Below are 19,510 nucleotides of genomic sequence, written 5' to 3' on the forward strand. Positions count from 1 at the left end.
TGTCCTTACAGAACCCTGAAATGCTCTCAATAGAAGAGAAAAGCTGCTCTCCAAAATAAAATGGTCTTGGACATTATTACTGCCTCGCAAGGCGAAAGTTGTGCCATGATCCACAGTGTTGTATGTTCATAGCTGATATGCTAATGTGATCATCTTTAAACCATATAAAAACACAAGTAAACACTCTGAGTGATCTGACCCTACCCTGGGGGACTTAGTAAATCCATGACTTGGATCATAGACTTGTTAGTGGAAAAAACTGTTACTTATGTTAGTAATCATTATCTTGATTTGTGTTTTCTCTTACAGGTACCTCTATTACTGCCATGGATCTGACTCTGGTGCAGCTAGATAACGGCCAAACAAACCACCTCCAAGCTGGTGAGACCCCTTGCTGACTACTCAGGGCACACTGTGCAAGAAAGGCTGTATGAGATTGTAAGAGTCAATCTCCAAAGGTAAAGTGTTAATGGAAGTAATCAGAGCACACGACTGTCAATGACCCAAGAACTGGACTCAGACAATTGTAGGCTCATCACTCTTCTCTGTGTTCCCACAGTGGGAGCCACTTTCAAGGACACAGCCTTGAGATAGAAGTGCATTACTGAGATCATATGGACAGGATACATGTCTGAACCCAGCTAAAGCCTCTAAATAAACTCTTAAAATGTGGTTCAGTTCAGTTCAGTCACTCAGTCGTGTCCAACTCTTTGCAACCTCATGAATCCCAGCACAGCAGGCCTCCCTGTCCATCACCAGTTCCCGGAGTTCACTCAAACTCATGTACATCGAGTCAGTGATGCCATCCAGCCATCTCATCCTCTGTCGTTCCCTTCTCCTCCTGCCCCCAATCCCTCCCAGCATCAGGGTCTTTTCCAGTGAGTCAACTCTTCACACAAGGTGGCCAAATTATTGGAGTTTCAGCATCAGTCCTTCCAATGAACACCCAGGACTGGTCTCCTTTAGGATGGACTGGTTGGATCTCCTTGCAGTTCAAGGGACTCTCAAAGAGTCCTCTCCAACACCACAGTTCAAAAGCATCAATTCTTCGGTGCTCAGCTTTCTTCACAGTCCAACTCTCACATCCATACATGACCACTGAAAAAACCATAGCCTTGATTAGACAGACCTTTGTTGGTAAAGTAATGTCTCTGCTTTTCAATATGCTCTCTAGGTTGGTCATAATTTTCTTTCCAAGGAGTAAGCATCCTTTAATTTCATGGCTGCAATCACCATTTACAGTGATTTTGGAGCCCCAAAAATAAAGTCTGACACTGTTTCCACTATCTCTCCATCTATTTTCCATGAAGTGATGGGACCAGATGCCATGATCTTCGTTTTCTGAATGTTGAGCTTTAAGCCAACTTTTTCACTCTCCTCTTTCACTTTCATCAAGAGGCTTTTTAGTTCCTCTTCTCTTTCTGCCATAAGGGTGGTGTCATCTGCGTATCTGAGGTTATTGATATTTCTCCCAGCGATCTTGATTCCAGCTTGTGTTCTTCCAGTCCAGCGTTCCTCATGATGTACTCTGCATATAAGTTAAATAAGCAGGGTGGCAATATACAGACTTGACATACTCCTTTTCCTATTTGGAACCAGTCTGTTGTTCCATGTCCAGTTCTAACTGTTGCTTCCTGAGCTGCAGGTTTCTCAAGAGGCAGGTCATAGGTGAGTGCAAAAATCACTTACTTGTGGCCACTCAAGACAAACCTCATAAGTTCCCTTGCTTATTAAACCTGCCATATACCAATCTGGAGTGGTCTTCATCTATCCTTGCCTTCTATGTGTGAGGGCCATTTGGAGGAATCAACAAATTCCTAGTGAAGTGTTCATTTGCCATGTTTATTCCATTGTCAGTATTCCTTCCTGGTATGGCTTACAAGATAATAATATTTAGGTTTTGCCCCCACCTAAATGTGTTTTTGGTCTCATCTCAACAATGCACACACTGATAGCATCAAGTGGGGAACATGGAAAAAGAAAGCTTTTTGCTGAGAGGGAGCTTCTAATGCTGGTATAATCCCACCCACCATTTAGGTGTCGACAAGTTATTCTCCACTTGAACCACTTTTATCCCACCCTGATTCGTTCTCTGCCCTTCTTGGCTGCTCTGCGCCCTGGCTTGCTGACCCCTGCACACTACATCAGTCAGCCCCACCAACTTGCAGTTGGACTCCATCAGTAGAAGAGAGAATGCTAAGGAAGACAGGGCAGCAGGGAGTGGTCAGGGCAGCCCCTCTCCCTCTCAGCCTCAGTGCCTCATCTCCAGCAGTAGCTGCATCCTCCACAGTCACAGCTCTGCCTGGTGGCCCCTCCTTGGTGACTCCAGTTCACATTGGGCTTTTGTAACTCTCCTTCCTCCCCTTGCTTCTTCAGTACAGGGGCTGAAACAGTGTCCCACTGTGATTGGCCTTGAGGTGACTCATCATCTTTAGTTTGTTATTTCAACCCTGTCCACATCTCTATAAGTCAGTTCTTTCATTAAAGCCTCTTCTTTCAAGACTAGTTTGAGTCTATTTCCAGCCTGATACAAGAGCTCTCTTCCAAAATTGATTCTTGACCTTTGGAATGTGAGGAGACAGATGTGACCTGTCCTGTGGGTGTTAAAGCCCTTCAGATCACTGTAAAGTAATTTGGGGCTAATACCTCAAGGTTAATGCCACGGAGTGTATTACTTTTTCCATTCTGCTTGTATCTGTCTGGAACATCTCATGGGCAGAGATGACTTGGGTTGGGCTGAATTTGTATCCTCCTGAGTTCCTGGACTACATAATACCATCTAATACCATTCTAATCCACCATCATTTTTAACAAATGCTTATTATTTCTTCATATGGTAAAGCAGATCTCCAAAGAGCAGCATCCATGTGGTGTTAGCATGGTGTCACAATATTAGGAATTCTATAACAGACCATGCATTCTGAGCGGTAAAAGGGATTTCTCTTTCAAAAAGACCATGAAGGTAATATGAATTTTAGCAGGCCCAGAATTAAATCAACAGTCACTGCAGATTCAAAACAAGTTAGACAGCTTCTCTAGAGGGACCTTAGCTACATGGAGAAGGCATCTTACATTTTAAGGAGCATTTCTAATCAAAACACACATATCTGAGCAAGTCTGTAAAGAAGAATATTTAGAGACTTCCCTGGTGGTCCAGTGGTTAAGAATCTGCCTTTCAGTGCAGGAGACATGGGTTTGATCCCTGGTCAGGGAACTAAGATCCCCCATATTTCAGGGCGATTCAGCCCGCACACAGAAACTATTGAGCCCAAGTGTTGTAGAGCCCACACACCACAACCAAGACCCAGCACAGCCTCCACTCCTCTCAAAAAAAAAAAAAAAAACCAGAAGAACAACATTTACTTTCTCAGCATATGTGGGGCTGGGGGTGAGGACAATGCTGATTGTCAAACAGAGAGATTTCCTACTTCCTTTTTTTTTTTTTTTTTTTTCTATAAAATAAAACCTGAACCACACAGTGCCCAATCCTGGCTTCACAGTCCATGGAGATAGACTGTGGATTCTGCTTTGGGACCTGAGCTGCACCAGTCACTGGGAGAACTTCTCACCTCCAGCCTCATGTTCCTGTGGCCTTTGCTTCTGGTCCTTGGTGGGTAGGATGCTGCAGCAGGATTTGGGGACAGCCAGGGCAAAACCGGGCTTCCCTCATGGCTCAGAGGGTAAAGAATCTGCCTGCCAATGCAGGAGACCTGGGTTCGATCCCTGGGTCAGGAAGATTCCCTGGAGAAGGGAATGGCTACCCACTCCAGTATTCTTGCCTGAAGAATCCCATGGACAGAGGAGTTTATGGGCTACAGTTCATGGGGTAGCAAAGAGCTGGACCCCACTGAGTGACTAACACAGACACACACACACACACACACACACACACACACACACACACACGGCAGAATCACCTATACCTGGGCACCCAGAATCTCTTCTTTTTCTTCTAGGATTAGTAGCAATGGGCTTCAGTTTCTAATAACTCAGGACCAATAATAGGTAATATGCAAATGAGTACTGATGAGCAGGGTTCCCAGGAAAAACAAAGGACTGTGCGTTTCTTTTCTAAATACTAATGCCTTCTCCCTTTGTTTAATAACCATTTCTACTTTGATCTCTAACAAAATTGGAAAGCTTCTTAAAAGGACATCAAATGAATTTTCTGTTAGGATAAATTTTATTTCTAGCCCATTTAAATCCTCCTCTGCCGCCAACCCCACTTCCACTTCAAATTACCAGATTTTTGGTTAAACTCCAACTTTCCTAGACTTAGGTTTTGGAGAGGCTTCAATACTTGCTACCCAGAGATGAGATTCTGGTTTTTGCTGATTAATATGACTCTCGTGTGTATGCATGCATGCTCAGTCACTCAGTCATGTCCAACTCTTTGAGAACCCATGGACTGTAGCCCACAGGCTCCTCTGTCCATGGGATTCTCCAGGCAAGAATACTGGGAGTGGGTTGCCATGCCCTCCTCCAGGGGATCTTCCCCCCCCCCACTCAGGGACTAAACCACCATTTCCTGTCTCTTGCATTGCAGGCATTTACCTCTGAGCCAAGCCATGGCTCTTGTATATGGATGCAAATACAGCACTAGATCTAAATAGGGGGAAAAGGAGAAACAGTATCAAGAGGACACCTCCATTTCCTTCCCGACCCTTCCTGGTTTATGTGTTGCCACCAGGCAGGCAATGTATCTCAAAATAAAACAAAACAAACAAAAATCAGTCTTAAAAAGAGAAGGTGGGAGAAGAGATAGTAAGTCATGAAACTTCTGAGAATTTACTTGCAAAATAACCAACTTCTGATAAAGGAGATGGTTTATGTTTACAGAGTGTTTTGTCTTACAAAACAAACATTCAGTTCTACGGGAATGTTGTGAAGGTAGGAAGGGGAAATAGGAGGGAAAATAGAGGAACTGAGGGAAGGAGGATGGAAGGGAAGGAAGGGTAGGGGTAGAGGGAAGAAGGGGTAGAGGAAAGGGGGAAAGAGAATTGTTGGAAATATTTTGAGAGAGTTATAACCTTTTTTAAAAAGATCTTTATTCTGGCCTTGTAGTGACGTCTCTGACTCTATTCCCCCACAGCTCCTATCAGCGTGCAGTCAGGTGAGTTACTCTTTTGGTGGTGGTGGTGTTCTTTTAGACCTCTAGGAACCATGGTTATTGTGCTATGCAAGGAAGATACCACTTCCCCCAGCCTCTTAGGTGAGGGTTTTGGAGATCAGGGCTTGGACTGGGGTGAAGAGAGCAGGAGGCCAGTGTCTCACCTTGGTCATAGCCGGGGCAGGAATGCTCCGACATCACATTCATCTTTGCTACCTGCCTGCTTGATGGGCAAAAGACCCTACCCTGACACTCCAAGGCAATGAATTCCTCCACCTTTACTACTAAGCCCTGGGACAGGAAAGAATTTAACTTATGAAGAGAAAGCAAATCATGCAATGTAGTATCGGGAAAATGTTCTCCTGGTTTCATCCACAGGAGCTCAGTCGCCTCCACCAGAAGCACTAGAGACAGTGATGGAAAATATTTATAATAGAAAACCAGTGGGCTAGGGAGATGCTATGCAAAAACCAAAAACTTCCCTCAGTCTTATATTTGGATTGCAAACTACCCATGTCTAACTTGTTTTTCTTTCCTTTAATTAAAATTCTAATGTAATGAAAAAGAAAGTTTGCTTTTATATTAACCTGGAAAGTTACACTTTCCTCTTTAATGATTCCTTTGAGAGAGTATTTATCCTGCTATAGGGATGGAAAGTGATACTTATAAATCTAGTACTTTTATATCTGGTGATATAAATTACATTACATTTTGTTATTTTAAGCAAAAGTGTTCTTAACACATTAGAGAGTCTCTGAATCAGCTTCATAGGATCCAGGGAACTCCCTGAAATTATAGTAAAATGTGTACATATGTACAATTGTACCTTCCTCAAGGGAATGGCACGCATGCATGCTAAGTCACTTCAGTTGTGTCTGACTCTGTGTGACCCTATGGACTGTAGCCCACCAAGCTCCTTTGTCCATGGGATTCTCCAGGCAAGAATATTGGAGTGGGTTGCCATGCCCTCCTCCAGGGGATCTTCCTGACCCAGGGATTGAACCCAAGTTGCTTATGTCTCCTGCACTGGCAGGCTGGTTCTTTACCACTAGCACCACCTGGGAAGCCCTCAAAGGAATGGGTCTGTAAGTAAACAGGGAAAAGGATCAAATCTTTGTTCCAGACTCTGTGTAACCTGTAGTCACATTTCTTATCTAACTCCAGCCCTTGTCAATATTACCAAGTTGGTCACATAAATCTTATTTTTCAAATATTTCTTTAATTAAGTTTTAATTTCTGTAATCTTCACTGAAAGTGAAGTGAAAGTAAAAGTCACTCAGTCATGTCCGACTCTTTGCAACCCCATTGACTATACAGTCCACAGAATTCTCCAGGTCAGAATACTGGAGTGGGTAGCCTTTCCCTCCTCCAGGGGATCTTTCCAACCCAGGGATCAAACTGAAGTCTCTCGAATTGCAGATGGATTCTTTACCAGCTGAGCCACAGGGGAAGCCCAAGAATACTGGAGTGGGTAGCCTATCCCTTCTCCAGTGGATCTTCCCGACCCAGGAAGATCCAGGAATCAAATCGAAGTCTCCTGCATTGCAGGTGGATTCTTTACCAACTGAGCTATCAGGGAAGCAAAACCTTGCCCAATGTTGAGAAAGAAAACTTTTGGTCTCCAGAAGGACTTAAGACTTCTTTTCCTTTATCAATTCTTATGACTCCCACCATCCACTCCAACTTCCTAGCCTAATGGTGGGGCTTTTGAAGTAGCTAAAAAAATATGGAGTAGTCATCTCTGAACTTATTTGATCATTTTGTTCTATCAGGAAAAAATTTTCAGCATGTACCTTTAATGTATTATATATATGGTGGTGGTGGTGGTTTAGTCCCTAAGTTTTGTCCTACTCTTGCAACCCCATGGATTATAGTCCACCAGGCTCCTCTGTCCATGGGATTTCCCAGGCAAGAATACTGGGATGGGTCACCTTTTACTTCTCCAATTATATAAGTATAGATCCCTATACTGAGCATGAATGTTGTAACATACAACAAAAACAGAAAATTTAAAAGATGAGAAAATGTTTATCATAATATGAAAGCTTTCTCTCCACCTCCTTATGAATCCCACTTTGCATTTTTTTTAATTGTAGTATAGCTGGCTTACATATTTGTTAGATTCTGGTTTCCAGCAGAGTGATTCAGTTATACATATACATTCTTTTTTATTATGTTATTATAAAATATTGAATGTTTCCCTGTGCTATACAGTAAACACCTGTTATTTTATATATAATAGTTTGTATCTACTAATGCCAAACTCCTAATTTATCCTTTTCCCCCTTTTGCCTTTGATAACCATAAATTTGCTTTCTATGTCTGTGAGTCTGTTTCTGTTTTATAAATAAGTCCATTTGTATCATATTTTAGAGTCCACATATAGGTGGGATATAGTATTTGCCTTTCTCTGACTTATTTCACTTGGTATGATAATCTCTGGGTCCATCCACATTGCTGCAAATGGCATTATTTCACTCTTGTATGACTGAGTAGTATTCCACTTATAGTGGAGGACAGGGAAGTCTGATGTGCTACATTCCATGGGGTTGCAAAGAGTCAGACACAGCTTAGCGACTAAACAACAACAGCTACAGTATTCCATTGTGCGTGTACATCCATATTAATATACATATACATGTTCCTTATCCATTCATCTGTCAATGAACATCTAGGCTGCTTCCATTGCAAACAGTGCTACTGTGAACATTGGGGTGCAAGGGTCTTTTTGAATTGGAGTTTTCATTGATCCCACTTTGAAGACTCGATCTTAACATCACGAGACAAGACACTGAGACCTAGCACTCCTTCCCTCCACCATAAACTCATGGCTGAAGGGGTGAGCTGGGCAGACAGCCCCTCTCAAGGGCAGTCTCTTTTCCCACTTGTTCCTTCATCTCTGGCACTGCCTCTCTTTACACTGAAGGGGAATGATCCAAAGTTCAGACCGGGGATTAGATTTTACATCAGAACAACAAATATTTTCCCTGCAATTTATCCCAATGTACTACAATATCCCGATGTACTATGCCAAAGAATTGATGCTTTTGAACTGTGGTGCTGGAGAAGACTCTTGAGAGTCCCTTGGACAGCAAGGAGATCCAACCAGTCCATCCTAAAGGAAATCAGTCCTGAATATTCATTGTAAGGCTTGATGTTGAAGCTGAAATTCCAGTACTTTGGCCACCTGATGTGAAGAACCGACTCATTTGAAAAGACCCTCATGCTGGGGAAGATTGAAGGCAGGAGGAGAAAGGGATGACAGAGGATGAGATGGTTGGATGGCATCACCAACTCAATGGACATGAGTTTGAATAAACTCCAGGAGTTGGTGATGAACAGGGAGGCCCGGAGTGCTGCAATCCATGGGCTCACAGAGTTGGACACGACTGAGCAACTGAACTGAACTACAATTCCAAATTGATTTTTAAACCTGAATTTCTAGTTCCACTGTCAACCAAAAAATTTTCCCCCAAAGAGGCCCAAGGCTGCAGGGTTGAGTCACAGAGCACTGTGGTGGTTGACTCCCCCTTCTTTCTGCACAAACTTTCAGGCAATAGTCTCTTGCTCCTCTCCACTGTACTGTTTTCTTTCCCTCCTGGGGCAGATCCAAAACACCGAGCTATTCGTGCACTCTCTAGTGACCACTCTCTTTTATGAGGAGGCAATGACCTGAACAGAAGAGGAGCCCACTTCTCTTCTTAGGGATCATCCAGATGCCTCTGAAAAAAGCATCCAAGTGGGGAATTATGAATATTGAAGCTGTAGATCCCAGGGCTGATATCTCAGTGACCCAGATTGTTTCATCCAAGAATGACAAAGGGCAGCTTTTTGAATTGTACTCCTGGGCTGAGCCTCTAAGGAATGACAAAAGCAAAGGTTATTTATGGCTGCCACAGGGATATGAGGTCACCTTGAATGGATATTAGGGGATGTTAAGTGGAACTGTTTTAAATCCGTATTTTCTAGAAAAGTATTGGCACCCAGGAAAAAAAAAGGGATTAAATATTTTAAATAGACATAAAGCTATTAGGATGTGTGGAAGACAAAATATGTCACTAAGTGAAACAGAGCTAACCTTTGCTGAGCAAAGAAGCCAAGAGAGCCAGTAGGTCCCAAGGGACCTATGGCTGCCCAGCTTCCTGTATATGAGTTTGCATTATCCCTCTGCCTTATGAACAGAATCTAGAGGGCTGGGATGGGAGTGGGGAGCCTTGGAATCATAGATATTTTTGCATCTTTTGCAGACTGGCTGAGTATCGATATGCCATACTATGCCTATGAAGGAGACCAGGTGGTGGTGAGGTGCTCTGGCAGAGACAATAATAAAATAAAGAGACTGACGTTCTACAAAGATGGAGCTTGGCTACCCGCTTATTATAACACCTATATCATTTCAAATGCAAGACCCAGTGACAGTGGCTCCTATTATTGTAAGGCAAAAAGGAGAGTGTTCTTATTTATAGATGACACGGAACAAACAAGATCTGTATGGCTCACTGTCCGAGGTGAGGGTCTCACTTTTTAAGTGGATGAGACTGGGAAGGAGTAGGGCCTGTGTGGAAGGAGCAGGGTGCAGAGCAGAGAAGACCACCCAGGAAGGGAGAAATGGTGGGCGGCTGTGTGTCCTGGAGTCTGGGCCTGTTTCCTGCTCACTGGGGCTGAAAAGGCACTTCTCTACAGGAACTCAATACCTCACTGACTGGTGGCCTCTGTTTAATTCTTCCCTCCAGAGCTGTTTCCAGCACCTCAACTGACAACCAGACCCTCGCAACCCACTGAGGGAGCCTCAGTAACCCTGTTCTGTGGTACCCAGCTCCCTGCAGACAGATCACAGACCCAACTTCGCTACTCCTTCTACAGGGGTGGCTATACCCTGAGGTCAGACTGGGACTCACCAGAGTTTTGGATCTCAGAAATATGGAAAGAAGACTCAGGATATTACTGGTGTGAGGCAAGGACAGTATCTCACAGTGTGTCAAAGCAGAGTCACCAGTCCTATATACAAGTGCAAAGTGAGCATTGGTACTGGGCTGCTAGGTTGGGCGGGCAGAGAAGAACTGTAGTTCCCATTCAGACCTGTGTTCTTCATTTCAACTGTGCTGCCTCTATGCCTGTGGTTGGGGGGCTACAACGACTTAACCAGGCTCTGCTTTATTAACTGCTACCATGGCATCATCTCCCAATAGTTCTGCTCTCCCTACCAGAAAAAACAAACAAAAAAAGGATTTCCCTGGTGTTCCAGCAGTTAAGACTCCATGATCCCAATGCAGAGGGTCCAGGTTCAATCCCTAGTCAGAGAACTAGATCCCATAGAAAGTGGAACTGTTAGTCGATCAGTCCTGTCCAACTCTTTGCGACCCCATAAACTGTATCCCACTTGGCTCCTCTGTCCATGGAATTCTCCAGGCAAGAATACTGGAGGGGGTTGCCATTCCCTTCTCCAGGGGATCTTCCTGACTCAGGGATCAAACTCAGGTCTTCTGCATTGGAGGTAGATGCTTTATCATCTGAGCCACCCCACAGTCAAAAGATCTCACAAGCTGCAACAAGATCCAGTGCAGCCAAATAAATAAATTTAAAATACATATGTATAATTTACATATGTATTTTAAAATAGTTTAAAAAATAATTTTTTAAAAAAAGTAAAGAAGTATTTTTAAAAAACATAATAATCTCTCTGGAGCATTTATGTATGCTTAGCACTGAGGAATGCTCGGTGAACCAAGAGATAAATCACGGTCTCTGTCTGCAGAGAATGACCCCCAACTGGGAGGCACATTTAACCCAGCTAGAGCAATGAAGGAACAAAGTGATGATGGTGATAATGATGATGTGAGAAATATCAATAAGAATCCTCGCCATTTATTAAAAGTTTACTAAATGTTAACCTGAAACCAAGCTGTGATATTCAATTCAGAACCCCTCTGATGCTTAAATATTTGCAGAGGGGAAGACTTGTAGAAAGTTTATCAAGTACTAGGAAGGCACTGATCAGAGCAGTTTTATATTTAGTCCTCAGAGTAACCCTGTGAAGTAGGTGAAAATTATCTGTAAAGTGGATATTATGTCATCCTCACTTTACACATGAGGAACTGAAAGCACAGAGCTGTTTGGTGGCCTCCACCAAGGGAACCCAGCAAATAAGCGGCACAGCTGGAATCTGAACCCAGGCACTCTGGTATCAGTTACATTTCCTATCTCAGCCACACCAGTGGAGAGTAGTACCAGTAACAGCCACCATTTGCTGGACATCTTCAGTGTAACAGGTTCTTTGTACATGCATGCTGTTTCATCTTCATGAGAAAGCTATGAAGTTAATATGATTATCCACACTTTACCTTTGAGAAAACAGAGGATCAGATTAACTAATCTATGAAGATCATGCAATGAATAAGTGATGGAAGTGGGTGAGGACTCCCCTGTCAGTCCCCTTCCCATCACTCCTGCTGTCCTGAGTTTATCTGGAGATCAGGAAGGAGCAAGATCACTAAAGGGCTGTGGTCATTAGCAAAGGCTAATGAGTGTGGAGGAAGTGCAAGTTGGCATTTTTAGAGCATTCAGGAACAGGGTGAGCCTACCTGAGGGCCCTCAGCATGTACCCTCCCTGATAAAAAAAATACTTCTCTGCCTAAACATCCCACCAGCTCCGCCTGCCATGTCAGCAGGTGATACCAGCCTCCACTCCAGGCCCTCACCTTTCTGCACCTGCAGAAGAGTGTATCTTCAAGTCCCATAAAAAGTGCCCCTGTCCAACATCCCAGCCCCATCCTCCTCCCATCATGCCCTCACCTGTCGTCCTGTGTTCACACAGGAATCCCTGTGTCTGGAGTGCTCCTGGAGACACAGCCCCAGAGGGACCAGGTGGTTAAAGGGGAGACGCTGGTCCTTGTCTGCTCTGTGGCCAAAGGCACCGGGAAAACCAAGTTCTTTTGGCACAGAGAGGATACAAGAGAGAGTCTGGGGCAGAAAAGTCAGCGCTCCCAGAGGGCAGAGCTGGAGATCCCGGCTATCCGGGAGAGCCATGCCGGACGCTACTACTGCACAGCTGACAACGGTTACGGCCTCATCCAGAGCCAGGCAGTGATCGTCACTGTGAGAAGTAAGTAGCTAATTCTCCTAATTAGCTGGAGAGTCCCAACTGCAACTGGTTTCCTTCTGTGACAGTGAGGATGTTCCAAGGATAAGAATCAGGGCTGTGAAGAGGTTAGGAAACCATTAACATGCTAGGATTGTTATTGCAACGGTAGTGGCAGCGGTAGCAGTGACAACAGGGTCAGGAGAGCTAAAGGACGATGACAAGGGGAGACAGGAAGCAGGCTATGAGGCTCGGTCAGACATATGACCTCCAGAATTCCTCCCTGGAAATTGTCAAAGCTCCACAGGGAACCGTCTCTGCAGCGTCAGATCAGAAGGTGCGCTAGTGGGAAGAACCCCCAGGGATTGAGAGGTACTGTGTGGATACCGTGAGAATAGAGAGAGTGGGTTATAAGTCTGGGCCCGCACGAGAGACCCTCCCTCTCTGATGAACCGCCCTTTATCAGTTCCAGTGTCACGTCCCGTCCTCACCTTCAGTGTTCCTGGGGCCCAGGCCTTGACTGGGGACGTGGTGGAGCTTCGCTGTGAGGACAACAGAGCATCTCCCCCCATTTTGTACCGGTTTTACCATGAAAATGTTCCCCTGGGGAACACCGCGGCGCCTTTTGGAGGAGGAGCTTCCTTCAACCTATCTGTGACCGCAAGGCATTCTGGGACCTATGCTTGCGAGGCCGACAACGGCCTGGGGGCCCAGCGCAGTGACGTGGCGGTACTGTACGTGACAGGTAGGAAAAGTCCAAAGCCTCCTTCCAGAACACTGGTTGCCGTTATTCCAAACAGTGGCTTGTGTGGCCTTTCCATGGGTTTTCCTCTCCCTCGAGGAATCGGAGTTCGACAAAAGAAGCTGTCAGCTCTCCCTGTCTCTCCTTCTCGCTGGTCTGAACATCATCATCACTGGCCTTCCTGTTTCCCTTTCACCATCAGATAGGTGTGAAATAGATACTTCACTAGGATCAAATCAGCCCTGGGAGTGGGGTAAGTGAGGCATGGAGAGAGAAGATAAAGATGATTGCATATTCAGAGCTCTCAGCGAGCAAGGAGCTACAACCAAACCTTGTCAATACTTAAGGAAACAGTGAAAACCCCAATGAACAAGCCAGATTCTAGGATTCAAAACTTTACTAGGATTATCTCATTTAATCTCCATTGACAACTCTCATTTTACTAATGAGGAAATGATATTTAAAATAAGTAACTTACCCACCGTCCCACAGCCAGTAGGTACAAAGATGAAACTCTAGGCAAGAACTACAGAATTGAAAAACTGCTCCTTGCCACTATTTTAAAATGATGGCTGTATATATAATATTTTCCCTTTAATTTATTATTGTGGAAAAGTGCCTTAATAAGTTTCTTAATATGGAATAATCATTGAATTCCTGTATAAACCCTTCTCAGTCATTATATCATAGGTAGCAGCTACGTACAACTTAATATTTATTTCAAATGTTTGCATCTTTATTTATGAGTTTTCTTTTTTGAACTAATTTTGGTTTCAGGGATAGGTTTGCCTCATAAGAATGTTTTCAGAAGTTTTCCATATTTTCTGTGCTCTGCAGCAGTTTAATACTGTATTGGAATTATCTATTTGCAAAAGTCTTTGGAACTAGCCTAAATGACATTCTGAGCGTCTTAAATCCTTACCTCCACTGTCAAATCTTTTTTATTAGTCTTCAAATTTTCTATTCCTTGTTAAAATAATTTGGGCGATTATACCTAAATTTATCACAGAATGTTGTCCATAGTATTCTCATCTAATTTTGAAACAGCCTTTATATATGCATTTATGCTCTCTTCTCATTTCTAGTTTGTGTGATCTCTTTTTCTTAATCATATTTGCCATATGCTTGTCAATTTTATTGCTCTTTTTAAAGAACCAGGCTTAGTTTTCTTATTCAAATATATTTGAGTTTTGGTTTTCTGATTCATTTGTTTCTCCTTTATCTTCAATATTTCTTTCTTCCTTCTCAGTTTATGTGGTTCTTTAATTTCTCAAGCAAATGCTTATTCATTTTTCATCTTTGTTTCATAGTAAATGAATTTAAAACTGTATAGTTTCTTCTAAGTACCACTTTCATCTCATCCTACAGATTTTGATGTATAATATTTTCATTTGTTTAATTTACAAAGTATGTAAAATTTGTGTTTAACTTAATTTTATAGCCTGAAACTTAATAATTCCTTATGACTAGATTTTTATCCTCTTTTATTAGTTTCTTTTTTAAATTTTTATTGGAGTATATTTGATATGCAATGTCATGTTAGTTTCAGGTGTACAGCAAGGCACACCAATTGTGCATGCATGCATGCTAAGTCACTTCAGTTGTGTCCTACTCTTTGCCACCCTATGGACTGTAGCTCACCAGGCTCCTCTGTCCATGGGGATTCTCCAGGCAAGAATACCAGAATGGGTTGCTATTTCCTCCTCCAGGGCATCTTCCCGACTGAGGGATTGAACCCGTGTCCCTTGCATCTCCTGCATTGGCAGGCAGGTTCTTTACCACTTTGCCATCTGGGAAGCCCCAACCAGTTATACATGTACATATATCCACTCTTTTTTAGATTATTTTCCCCTATAGGTCATTACAGAGTATTGAGTCAAATTCCTTGTGCTATACAATGGATCTTATTAGTTATCTATTTTATATATAGTAGTGAAAATCCCATGGATGGAGGAGCCTGGTAGGCTGCAGTCCATGGGGTCGCTAACAGTCGGACATGACTGAGCGACTTCACTTTCACTTTTCACTTTCATGCATTGGAGAAGGAAATGGCAACCCACTCCAGTGTCCTTGCCTGGAGAATCCCAGGGACGGGGGAGCCTGGTGGGCTGCTGTCTCTGGGGTCGCATAGAGTCGGACACAACTGAAGCGACTTAGCAGCAGCAGCAGCAACAGCAGTGTGTATATGTCAATCCCAATCTTAAAATGTATCCCTCCCTCACTTACCCCATGGTAACCATAAACTTGTTTTCTATATTTGTAACTCTATTTCTGTTTTGTAGATAAGTTCATTTATATACTTTTTTAGATTCTTATAAATTTCTTTTCTAAAAACTTTTTATTATCTCTATATTAAATTTTATCAAAGAATATGGCCTGTATCATTTGGTGATTTATAATAATATCTTTTGAAATAACATATAGTTAACATTTTTTCTAAATGCTATAAATGGAATTTGAAAAGAATGCGAATTTTCTATTTAGGATATGCAAAGTTCAGTTTTTATTTCTCTATTAAATTAAGCAAGTTGTTTGATGTATTCAGTTTCTATAGAGTCATATGCTTTTTTCAAGCTATTAATTTTTGAGCATCATATTCACATTATTACTTATAATTCTTAGAAACTTAGCTTTTTATAGGGGCTTTGTCATCAACTTGGTAATTGACTGTGTAAAATGGTGCATTTTTGTTTCAAATGACAGGAATCTCATACAAACAGGCTTGGGCCAGAAAAAAATAGTAAAGTTGGTGGGAGGGGTCAGGAATGGACATGGCTTAATGTGTGACTAGCAAAGGGTTCTGTCTCTGCCTCCCCTCTTTCCTCTGCATTTCTCCATTAACTTCTCAGACAGGCAGAGCTGACCACTGACATCTTCAGTTTTATATCCCTCCTTTCTGCTAGATATCCCAAAGAAAAGAGTTTCTTTTTAATTATTTAAAAAAATTTTTAAGTAAAAAAAGAAATTTGGCTGAGCCACGTGATGTGCAGGATCTTAGTTACTTGACCAGAGATTGAACCCACACCCCCGGGAGTGGAAGCACAGAGTCTGAACTCTGTAAGGGAAGTCCCTAATTTTTTTTAATTGCAGCATTGTTGATTTACAATGTCATTTTAATTTCAGGCTTACAACACAGTGATTCTGTTTTACATTCCTTTTAAGATTCTTCTCCGTTACACGTTATTACAAAATATTGAGTAGAGTTCTCTGTGCTTTCCAGTAGGCCCTTGTTGGTTATCTATTTTATGTATAGTAGTGTGAATATGCTAATTCCCACCTCCTAATTTATGCCTCCACCACTTTCCCATTTGGTAACCATAACTTTGTTTACTGTGTCTGTGATTCTATTTCTGTTTTGTAGATAAGTTCATTTGTAGCCTTCTTTTTAGATTCCATGTATAAGTGACACTATGTGATATCCGTCTCTCTCTAACATTTCTTAGCATGATAATCTCTAAGTCCATCCATGTTGCTGCAAATGACGTTATTCCATCCTTTGTTATGGCTGAGTGATATTCCATTGTATGTGTGTACCACATCTTCTTTATCCATTCATCTGGCAATGGACATTTAGGTTGCTTCCCTGTCTTGGCTTTTGTAAATAATGCTGCAGTGAACATTGGTGTTCATGTACCTGAGACAAGAGTCTCTTTAGACATTACTCCAGTTTAGACACAGACTAGAACAGACTTATGGACACGGGGCAGGGGCAGGTAAGAAGGAGAAGGCGGGACAAATGGAGAGAGTAGCGTGGAAACATGTACACTAATGTATGTGAAATAGATAGCCGATGGGAATTTGCTATATGACTCAGGGAACGCAAACCGGGGTTCTGTGACAACCTAGAGGGGTGGGATAGGGTGAGAGGTAGGAGGCAGACGTAAGAGGGAGGGGACATTTGTATACCTATGGCTGATCCATATTGATGTATAGCAGAAACCAACACAATATTATAATTATCCTTCAATTTAAATAAATAAATTAAAAACAATTACTCCAGTTTAAGAAGCAAAAAAATAAATAAATAGAGATTAACCAGTCCATGTGATGTGCTCATCCTTTTCCTCTACAGAGAATATGGGCCTGTGACTGGTGAAGTCAGCAACAGAGTAGAGCAAAAGAGAACTGAGTAACTCAGTTGACCTATTTTAGGCCTTTCTTTGTTCCAAGTCTCATTGTCCGTTTTTAGGAAAGACCTGATTCTGGACTCCTCTTTTTCTAAGATCTTTTTGAGCTCATAAAAATCAAACCATAAGTCTCTATGTACCTGTATTCCTTTGTTTTCAGAAAGAAAGGCCTTTTCCCAGGTGACTTTGAGTGGAGGCCTTAGGTGGGGTGGGATGTGTTAGGAGATGGTAATGGCATGGGATAGAGCAAACCTTGGTGATTCCTGATTTAGCAGGTCCTCTACTTCATACCACATACCACCACCACTATCAAACAACCTCTCTTAACACTGGAAGCTGCCCTAAGAGGACATTTCTGAGTGTGCTCTGACCCCTTCTGTTCACAGAATTTCCACCTAAAATACGCTTAATGAATGGTCCCCACCGTTGTGAAGGGCGAGTGGAGGTGGAAAAGGAAGGTCACTGGGGCACCGTGTGTGATGACGGCTGGGACATGAAGGATGTGGCCGTGGTGTGCCGGGAGCTGGGCTGTGGAGCAGCCAAGCACACACCTGCAGGCATGTTGTATCTGCCAGTGGCAGAAGAGGACCAGCCTGTATTTATTCAGGTAGCCCTGTGCAATGGGACAGAAGCGGCACTGGCTGAATGTGAGCAGGTTGAGACCTTTGACTGTGGGCACGATGAGGATGCAGGCGCAGTGTGTGAAGGTAGGTCATGGCGGGGCCTGGTGAATGGGAACCGGCTTACTCTACTTCAAGGCCCTTCTCTATGCTGCCTCCATCTCACCTTGCTAGTCACTGTTGCTCCGGCTGCCTTCAGGACCACTCACTCGTTCTACATTAGCATGTGGTCAGGAAAACACCATTAGTTCATATTAGGCAGTCAAGAGTTGTAAGGGACTCTCCTACACATTCTGTTTGTAGGCTGTATCTGCCACTTCGAAAGACAAGATATTGGCATTTTCATGGCCATGAGTTTGGCTATAATGCCAGGGAAATAATTATGAAACCATAAAATTACACAGTTTGATTTTAATCGAGGTCACATTGCTTATATTGTTCTAATCAATATAGATTGATTAGAGCTGATGGGATTAGATTGTTCTATGTACTAATCTAATCCCATCAGCTCTACTGTGCTCTCTCCCTGAAATGCCTCTACTCATTGAAACAAATCCCCAAATGAGAGGAGTGCTTGGTAGGGAAGATGCAAGTGCTTTTTCCTTCCCTGGATTCTAATGAGACAGGGAGTGGGGAATGCGAGGCATGCCGGAAAGACTCTGGGTCTTCAAGGAAACCAGGCCACAAATTGATGGTAGAAGTAAAAAAAGTCCACTGCATTTCCCAAAGATTCTATCGAGCCTGTGACTAGAGCAGAAGCCAATGGGACTGCTACCTCAGGCCCAGCCCCAGATCATGTCTCTGGAGGGGCACCCCAACTTCTGGGGCATCCTTCCAGAGGTGGTGAGAAGAAGCTTTTAGAACTATTGAGCCAATGTCCAGTTTTAGGAATATCTAAAGGCCTGTGGCTCATTCAGGGAAATGGAATCAGCTTTGGAAACTGGAAAGGATCCAGGATTTGGTGTCAACTATACAGAGCTTGAGTCCTGTCTCCCCCACTTACCAGCCCTATAAGCATCAAACTTCTCTGAAGTTCATGATCTCTGTCAGAAAAGTGGAATAACATCCGGTCCAGTTACAGAGCTGGGACGAGATCAAACACTCATCATTTATAAAGATCTGTGATGAAGAGCAAAATCTGGGAAGAAGTATCCAGGGCCTGCTACAGCTTGCTGATTTTGAATGGTCTCCATGAAAGGGGAGGTCTGGAACTCAGGTTTGGCCCTCTTCCATATCCTGGACCTCACCTCCCCAGGAAGACCCCATGAGTTTGTCCGGACAATCCCTTTTTGGCTCTTCCTCCCCTTACCACCTATTCCCTTTTCTCTACAGCATTCTAGCCTAGTTCTTTGTGAAGATATGGAGACTGGAGGCCCGCAGACCTCAGAATCTCTGCTTTTTGACCTCCCAGCCCTGGGTGACCCAATGGCTCTAGACAGACCTTAATGCTTTACCTGTGGCTCACTTGACCCCTCAGCAGGATTCTAAATTGTTCTTCTGAGCCAAAGCATCAACTGTGCCTGCATCTGGGGCAAAACCCAGCTCCCAAAGAAGCCAAGCTCGGAGAATGTCTCCCTCTATACTGACACCTTGGCCCAGTCCTGGCTTTTCCAGTCTCTTCCAGAACTGCCTGCGGATCCCAATACTGTCTCCTTGAGCAGATGTAGCAGCTCCTGGGATGAAATAAGCAAGGAACTGATTGAGGTGGGCCCTACATCTCGTACAAAATATGTGCATGTGAAACAGACAAAAGAAAATGTGGGTATTTGATTGTTTCCAAGTGACTTGGGAAGAAAGTAGCTCTCATTTCTTTTTAAAATATTTTTTAAATTA

The 19,510-nt window shown here is 43.1% G+C and overlaps 1 protein-coding gene across 1 annotated transcript; it reads left to right on the plus strand.

Annotated features, from left to right (window-relative positions):
- Positions 327-19,017, plus strand: LOC102169923 (Fc receptor-like protein 2). Its single transcript, XM_018046529.1, has 8 exons — positions 327-381; positions 5,093-5,113; positions 9,358-9,618; positions 9,844-10,125; positions 11,925-12,212; positions 12,655-12,933; positions 17,444-17,764; positions 19,010-19,017. The coding sequence occupies exons 1-8, from the start codon at positions 327-329 to the stop codon at positions 19,015-19,017; spliced, it is 1,515 nt and encodes a 504-aa protein (XP_017902018.1).

Source organism: Capra hircus, chromosome 3 (genome assembly GCF_001704415.2).
Source record: "Capra hircus breed San Clemente chromosome 3, ASM170441v1, whole genome shotgun sequence".
NCBI lineage: Eukaryota > Metazoa > Chordata > Mammalia > Artiodactyla > Bovidae > Capra > Capra hircus.

What these genes read in the sequence shown, in the direction of transcription:
- LOC102169923 (XM_018046529.1), top strand. Translation starts at nt 327, where the DNA reads ATGGATCTGACTCTGGTGCAGCTAGATAACGGCCAAACAAACCACCTC. An exon ending in AACAAACCACCTCCAAGCTG is followed by an intron (nt 382 to 5,092) that starts GTGAGACCCCTT and finishes ATTCCCCCACAG; the next exon opens with CTCCTATCAGCGTGCAGTCA. An exon ending in GTCCTATATACAAGTGCAAA is followed by an intron (nt 10,126 to 11,924) that starts GTGAGCATTGGT and finishes GTGTTCACACAG; the next exon opens with GAATCCCTGTGTCTGGAGTG.